Here is a 13094-nt window from a genome sequence, read left to right as displayed (position 1 = left end):
TTTAACCGTTTGACGTTTGAGAATTTATCAAGTCAGTTTTAATGAAGACTGCACAACTTGTTATGGCTTGTCAGAACTTCACCGTGATATTAAAGGTAAGTTTCATGTGACAAAAGTGACAGCAGTTGAACGGAAGAGCGAAATGGAAGGTTAATTTATCAGAGAAGAGAACAATGTGAGGTCTAAAATCTGACCCTTACACCTGCCACACGATGTAACAGTGACAGGCAACTTTGAAGCGCTGACCGCTCTCTGCAGGATATCAAGGTTCCGACACCTCACTTGTTCCACAAAATGGTGGCTAATGAAGACTGATGCGGGATCCAACCTCGTCATAACGCCCCGGTTAGCGAGACATGGACTGTTGGTCGCGCATAGGATGACGGGATTGCGGGGTGGATTGTAGTGATGCACGAAATTTATGACACTTTTCCACCGCTTCGACCAGAACCCTCTAAAGTCTTGCTGCGAGGGGTGGGAGAAGGTCGGTCTATTGTGCAACCTTTCTACGAAAACCTCGCAGGGGACCACTAAATCAGGAGGGGGTACTGCAGCACCTGTCCACTTTGGAAGAGACCACAATCACGGTAATACGCTTGATAGAACTTATACATATATATGTAAACATTCATACATATCATATTTTTTACTTTTTTTTTTAAAGATGAATAAAATCCTATCATTTCCAGTTGGTAATTTGAGATTTCTTTTCGGTTTATTTCTTCGGTAGTGAACCGTGCTATCGTGGATTAGTTTCTCGAAGAAATTTTTAAAAATTACTTTAATGGATAACTGATGAATGGTCATCATATTAAATTACCAAAAACACTTTATCTTGTGGAGTAAACCGAGCGCTTCCAAAGTTTTTTTAATGGAGGATCTCAAGATCTTTTTAACAGAAAAAAATATATCTTCATTAGCCTTCACTAATTATAGGCTTTCTCCAATTCGATAAACATTCTTCTCTTGACAAGTAGGACCGCCCAAAGTCCAGAGCAAATATAACCTCATAATCATGTTTTATCATATGTCATGGGATCCCACAAAGAAGCAATCAGGATGCGAATATGTCATATAAGCTTACAGATGGCCACGAAGAGAACTCTCTTCCTCTAGTTCAGAGTCCTTCATTGCTTTTTTTTATCGCGAATACTTTCATTAAACAGGGCTTTAGAACAAAAGAAACACATATTTCTAGCATAACAGTGCAAGGCCCTATGGGGATTTTGGGAAATATGTTTCAAGAGGGTAGCATTAAAGAACAGTAGAGAAAGGCAGCAACTGTATCTGGATTATTTCTAAAATTAATAAGAAGAAATATTTACTTTCTTGGAAAGATGTTAACTTAATTATTTTTATACTCTTGGCGTCCTGTTATGTTTTATAGATAATTTATTATACCCTAGGGCAGCAGGAAAAATAGAAGAATTTTAACGTGTAAGGCATGCAATACTGTATTGCCCAGTAAGTTTTATTGCATTGTAATAGCCTCTTTATTACCGATAAAAATATAAATCAGATGCCAGTAGCAAAGTTTCTTCAGAAAAAAAAAATCCTGTTTTTAACCATCATGACCTCTTTATTATACTCCCAACAACAAATTGTTTTTTCTTCCCCCTCTCTCTTTTCCCTTTCCACTAACTAAATGACGATATTTTTCCGGAATGTTTAAATTACGAAACGTTTTCTTCAATGACACTGATAAATTTCAAGATGATGACATCAGAGTATTATTACTATTGTTATTATTATTGTATTTTTCTTAATAGATCACGAAAAGGAAAAGAGAAAAAACATTTAAAAGTCAAATTAAAATGCGAATTGTACTTTTGGGAAAATGCAGAATTGATTTGATTCTTAAGCGCCATTTTATATATAAAATGGAAGTTTTTCACGAAAATCTTCCATTTGTATTCGAGAAAAGTCTAAGTTTTATCAATAAACGTTGCAGTTTTTGTTTTAAAATTGTATTGATTTTATAGACCGTAGCAACATCTTCCATTCTAACAATTTTATTTAACCTTTTCAAATGTTAAACATTCATGAAATTAAATAATAATAATAATAATTTTTCAAGTAAATTAAGAATTAAATAAATACAATATTCTTTCATTTCAGTTTAATAGTTTTCTTTCTTATATTTTTTAATATATTTATCTTCAAAAACCGATATACAGTGATAAATATCCCGATTTCCCCTAGAGATTTTCACTTAGGTGAAGGCTCTCTTTCAGTTTTATCTCGACGAAATTATCTTCTACACATTATTCTGACAACGGATAAATACAGAACGATCAGAATCTATCAAAAGGCATTCACTTCTGTCACGGCTCCACTTCTTCCCTTTTTCCAAACGCCTCGACTAACACCTCAATGTGACTTATTCGGAAATTTTATCTTCCTGTCAAAAAGGCATTCTCGCCTTAATCCTTAAAGGTTTGTCAGTTTGGATCTGGATTTCGCCATTGTAGCAGCAAGAATTCCTTTTTTTTTTTTTTCCTCCATCCCCTCAGTTGTAAAGTTGGTTCTATATCTACAGGGTGTCTGCCAACCGATCGTATCTTCTCGTTTACAATGTTTTTATTGTAAATTTACAATAGAAACTTGTAAGATCACGCTGCGAGACAATATGTTAGGTGAGATTTAATTCTGAAATATATAAACGGTTGAATAAAATTAAATACAAATATCATAAATTCGGTCTCAAAATTCAATTCTTTTCAATTTTCGTCCGGTTCCTTTATTTTTTATATTCGGAGTTTTATATGAATTTTATAAACAAATTCCGGTAATAAATTAGCAAATTATTCATAAATTGTAAGGAAATTTTCTAACTTGAAGTAGGGAAAGGTGAGAAATTTCAAAGAAAATTAACATAAATTACAGGAAAATATCTTGTAAGATAGTCATTATACATATTTAAAAAGTTTAATACAGGAAAATACGATGTTGTAGTGAGATGTTGACATAATAGATAAGGAAATATTTACGTTTAGAGTAATTTTTTGATATATCGAGAGAAATTATAACTAATTTTTCCTTGAAAAAATAAAAAATAGATTTTTTTAAGTAGATATATTTCGTCGAAAGTATGAAAAACACTTAAGCTTTTTAATCAATTAATTTATATTTGACTTCAGTAAAGTTTTATCATTAATCAGCAGCTTTTCTTTGACTAAGTACTTCAACAAATTTTCTTTTCTTCAGCAAATGCGATTGCGTGTAAGATTAAGGTACAAAAAAGGGGAGGGCAATTCTTTTTCGTTCCTTTGTTGGTAATTTATTTTTTATTTATTTATTTATTTTTTGATGAATCGAAAGACAATATTTTGTGAGAGTGTTTAAAGGAAAAAAAAATCTACGTATGTATACATTATTTTTTTTTTCTTTTAAAGTAAATCTACAAAATCGAATCGAATCAAAATGCAATTTTTGTTTCATCAAAACGAATCGGAGAAAATTAGAATATTTTTTTAAATCGCTATTGATTAAAAAAAATTAATTACGTTCATTTTAATGTGTAGAAAATTAGTTAAAGAAACAAAGGTTGAGTTTTCTGTAAATTTAAAATAAATAATGAACTAATATTACTATTATTTTTTTCTTTTAAATTTGAGTGTTTATAAGTAATTTTAACTTGGTTTATTCTAAAAATCAGTCATATAAAAGGTTAATTTTTATAATAATAGGAAGGTAAAGACCTTTATAATTAAAGATTCTTAATCTTGTAAGGAATTTTAAGGCGTACTGTATCTTATAGAACCCTCTAAAGTCTTGCTGCGAGGGGTGGGAGATAAAAAAATATGAAATATTTAGTCGCTGCCAATATCACTGGTTTTTTATGGTTTTTTATTGAAGCTATAGAAGAGAAAAAATGGCGTCAAATCTCAGCAGGTATTGCTTTACTGGTCAAAATTTCCGCTTCATGAGCCATCTCCTAACAACAGCCAGGTATTTACATTGAAAATAGGATTTTACCAAGATCCGGAAATAAATATCTGGCAGACAGGAAGAAGAGGAGAAAAAATAGAAGTTAGTGAAAAACCGGTGACGTGCGATTAATATTTAAGAGTGATAAAAATGTTTAAATCCCTTCATGCCCCCAGGGTTGCCTTATATTGCGTTTCAGAAGCCAATGTTTGGTTTTTTTTTTCACTGGCTGATTCAGCAAAATAGTCTCTTTTAACATCATTTTTTTTTCTCCACTTCTCATTTTGGTCCCTGTTTATGTAAAAAATTCATATATGCATTGATGAACTGATATCCAGTCAAAATTTTACTGTTTGTAATTTATAATGCGCTGCTTTTTTCACTAAAAAACACTTTTTTCTTACTTATTTTTACATATATTTTAAACTTTTGTACAGTTTTTCTCTCTAAACACTAACTTTGAATATGATAAACGATTACTTTAATGGATTCTATAAGTCAATTTTAATTCTAGAATTGCTTTGTTTACAATTTTATAAAGTATCTTGAAAGATAATTCAACATTAAAACATTTAGCTAAAGTAGTGTTTATATAGTCTAAATCTTCTCTCTTGAATATCATTGATCACTCCATCTTCTTTTCATTAATTTCATGATTAATTCACTCTAGAAATCTAGAGTTTCGTTATGTTTATATAATTAATCTTAAGATTATGACTTAAAAATAAGTAAGATCTTCATAAATTTATAGAAATTTTTAGTACATTTTAATTTAAATGATAGTAAACTTTCGAAATTTAAGCTTTCAGTATACAAATAAAATATAAGCTCTATTCAGAGAAAATCAGTTTAATTCAGTAAATATTTAATGTATAACTTTCTTTATCCCGCTTTTCACTTTGATGTGCACAAATTTCACTTAAAGTAAGATTGATTTTTTTAATATTTTTTATTAGAACTGTTTAGCTTAAAGTATCAGATCTTATATGCTACCTGTCAGATGTTACAAAGGCAGGTGTCAGCTGGAAGCATAGTTTAGAAAATTGGAAGCTTAATCAGTCTACTTTGTATGTTGTAAGAGTGCGAGTGCGGGAATTTAAGCCACATATTCTACCAATAATACCAATCCCGGCTAAGTTCGAGTACGTGAAAAACACCCTAAAAAGCCATCTCAAAATCGAATTTGATACCTCCTAGAGGGTGAGGAGATGCATCTGTCCACCCGAAAAGATGTCAAAATCATACAGAGAGGGTCTTTAGGTTTTCTCATCCCTCCTAGACTAAAGAACAACTCCCATTTCCGAGTGATGGATGGTAAGCTTAGAACCACCTAGCAATTTCTCTAACACCTTGACTAGGAACAGGTACGACTCGCTTCCAAGATTGACCCAATTAGAACCCCTTGTCTCTTCTCTCTCTCTCTCTCTCTTTTTTTTTCTTGAAAAAAGTTCAAAGTTCAGAGGTTAGTCGCCCCAATTGTGAAGCGTGATTATACTTGACCCGACTCAGCCCTCGGGTCCATTCTATATGACAAGTTCAAAGGGAGTGAAAAATCGTTTGAGAGTGAATTACAAGCATTAATTATTATATAATCTGGGTTGTGCTTCATTTTCTTCTCTTAAAGTTATTACGGTGATTTAAAATCGGCTTTAATAATAAGATGAAGATTTATATAAGAACCACCTTAGTTAAATGATAATGAAGTTCAATACCTACTCATTATAAAACTAAGTGCCTTTACAACCCCCCAAACACTTTCCCAAAATTTCTCTTTTAGATGAAAAGACTTTCATGACTCATTTTCGTAATTAAAAATAGATCTTATTAAGTAAAATTTACGATTTTTATTTTAAAATTTTTTATCTAGACTTTCTATGAGATCCATCTTAGTTTTTAGTGTATAACCATACTTATCTGTTCGTACGATAACTATACTTGCTTTTAGCACTAAAGATAAGATTATTTATTACGTGTTTCATCATCTTTAAGCTATAAAACTATCTTCTATTATTGTTTGTTCATTTAACTTTTAAAATTTACACTATCCTTACAGGAATTGCCCAATGTGGAAAGTGATTGGGAAGGAGCGTGTCGAAAGAAGTGAAGTTAAAAAGAACCGCTGGAAACCACACTTTAAAATGACACGATTAGCTCCCTCTCAAAAACGAAAAATAGCCAGAAGGTGCAATAAAAAAATCCATTAAAAAATTTACTAGGATAAATATTAGCCTACGTCATCAATCAGAGTCGATCATGATTTATAAAGAAGAGATTATTATTGATCGCTGCATCTTTAATCATGTTGGAATATAAAGTAAACGCTAACTAATTAACTTCTATACAGTCGAAACTGTCGAATTAGTCTTGATTAATGAATGAGACAACTGGACTGGTCAATAATTGTCGACTGAAGTTTTTTTTCTCTCCCCCGTTCATTTATTCATTGTCGCACTTTGCTGATTTATATTCGAGTGACACCTAATTATTTTTTGGCCGAGTGCAGCGATACGCATCATTAACAACATCTATTCAACCAGATTCTGTTTGTGAAATAGATAAGAAAGTAAATCTATGAGGCCTTCTAGGAGCTTATCAACTAAATTTTCAGGCCTTCTAGGAATTTTTATGTCGAGGCGGATAAAAATGCACTTTTTCATTCGTCGGGGGTTGTAGAGAATCGGGAGAGAGTGTAATTTGTATGGCAGGAATATCGTGGAAAGTGGTATGTAAATGGACATTTTTGTTCCTTTCGTCTAATCGACAACATAAAATTTGACGTCGAGATGAGATACATATTAAACTTTTAAAATTAATAGGGACGGATATCATTAGAAGTTTAGGTCATCCGAGAAGATATCTAATCGGTAATTAACATAAGAAAATTGAAACTTGGAAGGAATCTCCTCTCTGGGAGTAGCCCTCTTGGGTATTAAAACTAACTTAACATTCTCTTTAAACATTTCTCTGTTTATTCTACTGGAAACGTTATCCGTAAAGAAAAACGATAATTACAAACATAACTACTAAAATGCCCAAAAGGTAGTAATGCGTTTCCACCCCGAATCTAACATTCTTTACCTTTGTTAAAGCGCGTGAATAACTTCTGAGAAGATGTTCGTTCTAATCGTAATTATCCGGATGAATAAGTGGCGTGCGTGGTAATCACTATATTTGTAACAGTCGCCACACGGTCTACGAAACTTCGTTTTATAATACGTTGACTCTGTCAAAGCAAAGCCCACAAATTGTAGGTCTGCAACTGTCCGCTCGATTGCTTTCCAGCAGTAAAAACCCCTATTGTAATATACCTACCACTTAACTCGATTCTTAAGGTTTCACCGTAAAATTATAAGATTAAGCCAGATAATAATTAACTGTAAGAACTTTTAACTCCAATTACTTCTGGTCACGCATTATGATTCCCTTCTAAAATCGCGCCGAAACTAAGAGAATATAGATGTAACTGTAATCAAAATTGATGCCTTATACGTCAGATAATATTGTTTATTGAGACTTTCAACCTTTCTAAGACATACCCTGAGATAATGATCAAACACATAAAGAAAAAAAGCCATCCCGCTGTGTATGTGCAATGGCAATTTAATGCTCTCGTATCAGATATACGAGTTAATCATTGAAAACGAAACAATTTTAAATAGAATCTCTTTATTTAGAAATCTTCTGTGCTATTTTTTCTAGGTCTACAGGTTAGTGAATAGTTTTAACTATGAAAACACTCCTCCCCCCACGTAACCGCAAGCTAGGTAATTTAGTTTATATATTATTCAAAGGAATCACGAAAAATAGTGGCACAGGTGAGTCTCCTGTTGATATCCGGAGAGAAAAGTAGACATAAACGTTTAAATCATGCACGACTAAGCAATGCACAGACCATTACGAGAACTTATGACGCATACTGCCTGACCGTCAGCTACTCAGCAAGGAGCTCGGCAGGTCACGTCACAGGGTCATTTGTATTCGACATCCAAGACCCGTACCGGAGGAAGGTGATTTACCAGACCGGTTTCAACCACCCGAATTTCACACCCATCTCATCAACTGCAAACTTAAACATGTTTAGACATTCGACCTAACCTCCGACTGTATGCGCAAGGTTAATAGTCGGTGAGGAAGCAAAGTGGATTGCGATGAAGGAATATTAAAAAGGGGAGGGACGGTCTCACTTCCTACCTTTTCAATCAATGGGATTTTTGCTTACGTGCCGCATTTGCAAATATTACGAGATTGTATTCTTCGACCGTACCCTCTCCCAATTGGATCACGTCTATGCTATAATTCACACAGTTAAATGTTCCACTTCTTATCTTGCATGGATATTGCTTCATTTGGAGCTCGTCAAACACAACAGGGTCCTGGGCCCACCTTCCTTTCTCAATGACACTGACTAGTTTAGAATTTAAAATTAAAGAAAACATCTTATTGCCATCGTTCTACTGCCGTCTTTATTTTCTGTTCAACCTTCTTATTCTCCCCCTATTTTTTTAATTAGAAATTATAAATTTAACCCTCGTAAAGATATCTCACGAGCTGTTTCTATAGATACGCAATTACGTTGGAGAAGATTTAACTCATCATCATCCCTGAATGGAAGGTTTCCTTATTCACATTTGCGACACGTTCGTCATGCCATTTGCTTTATACTCTAACATCTTTAAATAAGGTCCTTCTAGCAAATTACAATCGACTCAATTAAGTAAAGTTTCGTCAAGCTCGAAAGTTACTGCTCTTATTCGCAAGAGTGGAGTTTAGTCATACGCCGTTAACAGCTTTACCTCCTGCCAGGATGGTCGAAGTCATTCTAATTATGTAGTAGTAATTTAATTGAAAGTCGAAAACGGTTGTCTCGTCAGAAGTTGTTTTCCCAAAAAGGAAACCTTCTCAAAAGGTTAATGACTTCTGTCTACTTTGTAAGGACGGGGTTGAAGTTGTTTAGTGTCTATGGTCATCAATATCGAGATTCGATGATTCAATTGCTCTTTAATTTAAACAAATTTGTTGATTATCGGAAAATCATTGTTAGAAGATGGAAGAGATGTACTACGCCTGTTTGTACAGTTCGTGCACTAAGATAATTTACTGTTTCTAGTTTGTTAAAACTAGCAGGAAAACTCTCTTATTTTAACTATTGGACAATATTCTACAACTTTTATTAGAGAATTCATTTATGCTATGTAAATAAGGGTTACACTAACAAGAATTTAAATGAAAAACGGCCAAAGCTCCCCGCAGATGATCTTTTACACCATCAACTTCTATTAATGTCACGTTTCTGTGCTGGTTTCATAATTTTCATAAGGAATTATCACAAGTTCTTGTTTTCTATACTGGTTTTACAACGTCATATTCTTTTAAGTGCAAAATATTTAAATTTTAGATATAAATTTGCTCTTATATACTGGCATAGGCCTATTATAAGCAAAGTGTTTAGTTATATATATATAATCGTTAGATATACTAAAAAATAATAGAAAATAAAAGTATTCTTTAAGAAATTTCATGACAATTCTACAAGATAAAGAAGAGGAGAGAGAAAAAATTAAATCTTAATTTACTATTTATAAAAACGACATTAAATTCATGTTAAACATTTATTAAGAAAATTTATAGAGTTCTTGCTTCATATAAATATACATATAGCTGAGCATGCAACAGTAAAAGCACGTCAAAGTATTATTAGTGCTACAACTCATTGCAACGACACTAGCGTGCTTCATTCACGTCTGTCACCCCGACAAAAGATAAATTATTAAAGAGCAACTAGCTATTATGGATAAAGTTAGAAGAATTAGTTAAAAAGCATACAAAAGTAAAAGTTTATCCTGGAGGCTATACAGTACAACATAACACGATGATTTCAGCACAAAGGGTGTATCCCTTCTCTACCCTTGACATGTTTATTATTTCGTGCTAGGGAAGTTGTTAAGTTTCGGCAGTGTTTCGATGCTTAATTATTTATGCACGGTTATGACATCACAACTCTACATTCTACTCTCCCTCGGGGGGTGTTTTCGTAAGAGGAAACAAACCGGACACTTGTCATTCTTAGTTAACAAAATTAGAGTTATCACTTCCTTCTTCCATTTAACTTTAATACGGATTAAAACTTTACTTCTGCATCAGTAACAATGTAGCCGAAAAGGAGGAGACGTGAGTAATGTTAATGAATAAATGACACGAATTTTCAGCCAAACTTCCTTTTGCAGAAACGATCGAAACTGGGAGTTAAGCAGCGATTGCACGAAAGAAGCAGAGGTAGAAGAAATGGCTAAAGATAATTAAATAATACTCTTAGTTGACCGCATGCGTATAAAAAAGAAGAAGAAGAAAGTCGAGAACCTAGGCTTAAAAATCGTGCCTTAAATTTAGCTTAGAAGAGGAGGATTTGCATTTTTACGCCCGTTATAGTCACATAACTTAAGCGCCATTTGCAATTTTATTTTCTTCGAGGCGAGAAATTTTAAATCTGAAGATTATTTTATAATTTGTGGAATTTCGTTATAAAATTGAATTTAAAAAAAAAAAAACCAATTTAGAAATGTTATATTTAATTTTTTTTTTAAATCTGTTAAAAACATGTAAAAATTACTCGAATTTTCACTTCTTTAATTCGCTTTATACTATTGAAAAATAGAGATTGAATACATTAAAAAGCTCTTTACCAATTACAAAGACTAATTCTACAACAAAAATAAAAGCATTTCTATAAAAAAAAAAAAAAAGTATCTTAAATACGTTTAACCTATAAAATTTCATCTCCGAAATATAAATTAAATATAAGTAACATATTTAATTCAATTTAAAGCGAAACATCGGGAAGAAACAAGAGTTAAAAGTTTCACATAATGAAAGAAAAGTGTTCAACCTCGTCATAAATTTTTTAATTTAAAGTAATTTAGGATATGACTTTTGACGTCAGACGTAATTTTCAAATCAGGTTTTATCATTTTTAGCAATCAGGCCTTTCTGCCTTTTTCCTTAATTCAATTTATATTGAGTAGAACTATTAAAGCTTCTTTTTGACTCGCCGACAACAACTTTGACCTAATTTATATCTTGGATCGATGTACGCATTCTGATGATATTTCTTTTTATCTGTTTGCATTCTTTTTTTCTCTTTTCATTTGTTACTTTAGAAAATCTTTATTAAGTAAATGCAAAAATTAAGGTCGATCGATGATTAATCCATTTTTATTTTTTCTATTATATTAGGGAGGAACTTACATCACATAAAGTTAAAAACTAAAAGGTATAAATTGGGCGAGGCATTTTTGCCACGTTTTTTCTTTCGTATATTTTAATCATTGGGGCGGAGATCTTGCAAGATGTTTTTTTTTCTTTCTTTCTTTCCTTCAAAAAATAAAATTTGGGTGGTGCTACAAATTCGATAACTCTATTAGAATAATGGCTGTTTTCTATAAAAATCAGTTATTGTGTTTGAAATATTTTTATTAAATTTTTACGCCGTGTTTTGTCTTATTTACAGGTTTTCATAGTTTATAAAACTTCAAGGAGAAATCTTAAAAACAAAAGAAAAAAAAAGAAGAAAAAAAAATACCCCCAAACTAATTTAGCCATTGCGTCATCTACACCATACTTTTAAATTAGTTTAACGTGTTTAACACGTGTAGAAGAAGAGCATTTTTCTCTCGGTGGTGTATCATCTGATAATGCTGATGAGTATCTGACGAATATGTTTCTCATTAGCGTGTCTAACAACGTTACATCCTAGTCAAAACTCATTACTATTTTCTGACAAATAGTTTACAAGATGAGTTGGCTCTGGAACCAGAAACGACGTTTCACGTGACGACTAAATTAGATTATCAAAATCGGCTTAAGAGATAAACCAATTGTAATCAAACCTTAGCGAAAAGCTTTAATTACATTACACAACATTATCCAATGTATTAGGTAATTTATAAAATAAAGTTTGCCTCGGGTAACTGTAAAGAACTGTTTTGTACAGAAGTCGATTCCTCTGTTTTAGTGGTAATGCTTGCAGCTACTGTAAAGTTCTTTCAGTATAAAACTAAAATCTTTGTAGTAGATCCCTTTCAGTCATTAGTTGAAGGGTTTCATTCATATAAATTCTCTTTGATATCTTTCCTTCATTGATCGTTAAAGCAGTTCAAAACCTCAATGAGTCTTCTAAAGATGACATTAATCAATCTCGGTTGCATTGAGTTGAATGACTTTGCTTCTTAAACACGGGGAGAATTTTTATACGATTTTATTACATATACATATCTATCTATCTATATATATATTTTTTTTTTTTCTATTCTGTTTTTGTATTAAAAAATTATTTTGTAAGGTACATTATATTCATTTCTTTTTTATTGAAACTTTAGCCGACAGTTTATTTTTGTCATTGTCTTTCTTCACAGCTCAACTCCGCCCACCGAGAATAACAGAACATCCTTCAGACGTTTTAGTGAGGAAACACGAACCCGTGACATTGAACTGTAAAGCCGAAGGTAAACCTCCTCCTACCATCGAGTGGTACCACGATGGAGAACTTGTACACAACACGGCCAACAGGATGGCCTTGCCCAGTGGTTCTCTATTCTTCTTGCACGTCATCCATAGCAAAAGGGAGCAGGACACGGGCACATACTGGTGCGTGGCACGCAACGAGGTGGGAAGAGCCAGAAGTAGAAATGCCACTTTAGAAATAGCCGGTGAGTACCGTTCTTTAATTCACCTACTACCATTTGTGCCCACGCTAACGATTTTTACTTCTTTTTTTTTTCTACGCGTACACTGTAATTATCCCTACAATAACATCGAACACTTTCAAGGTTTACAAATGAATCATAGACTTAAGAGCAATCTGATGCAAATTTCTATCCTTTCAACTTCTAATTTACATAAAAAGTGTAAATTTTAACAAGAGAAGAGACAGATTTATGATAAATATTCGTAAATCTCAATCTTCTTTCATTTAAATTTAAAATTATTTATTAAAACATCAAAAAAAAGCTCAGATATATTACTTAATCATTCAGCATAAATAAATAAATAAAATTAAATGAAGGTAAAGATAACTTAAAATCGCTACTCCAACATTAAATTTCGCATCTGTAAACATTTAATGGTAAACTTGAACCCATTATAAAGCATCATTATCTTGATGAAAAAAA

The 13094-nt window shown here is 32.4% G+C and overlaps 1 protein-coding gene across 1 annotated transcript in view; it reads left to right on the top strand.

Annotated features, from left to right (window-relative positions):
- The window catches only part of LOC111625838 (roundabout homolog 1-like), a 160254-nt gene that overhangs the window by 15171 nt on the left and 131989 nt on the right, over positions 1-13094 (top strand). Inside the window, 1 exon segment of the mRNA XM_023369082.1 lies at positions 12339-12632. Within this exon segment, the coding sequence (XP_023224850.1) occupies positions 12339-12632 (294 nt within the window).

The sequence above is a fragment of the Centruroides sculpturatus genome, unplaced genomic scaffold (assembly GCF_000671375.1).
Source record: "Centruroides sculpturatus isolate CEXI.00-Female unplaced genomic scaffold, Cexi_2.0 scaffold181, whole genome shotgun sequence".
NCBI lineage: Eukaryota > Metazoa > Arthropoda > Arachnida > Scorpiones > Buthidae > Centruroides > Centruroides sculpturatus.
This window is presented reverse-complemented; position numbering and strand designations above follow the sequence as displayed.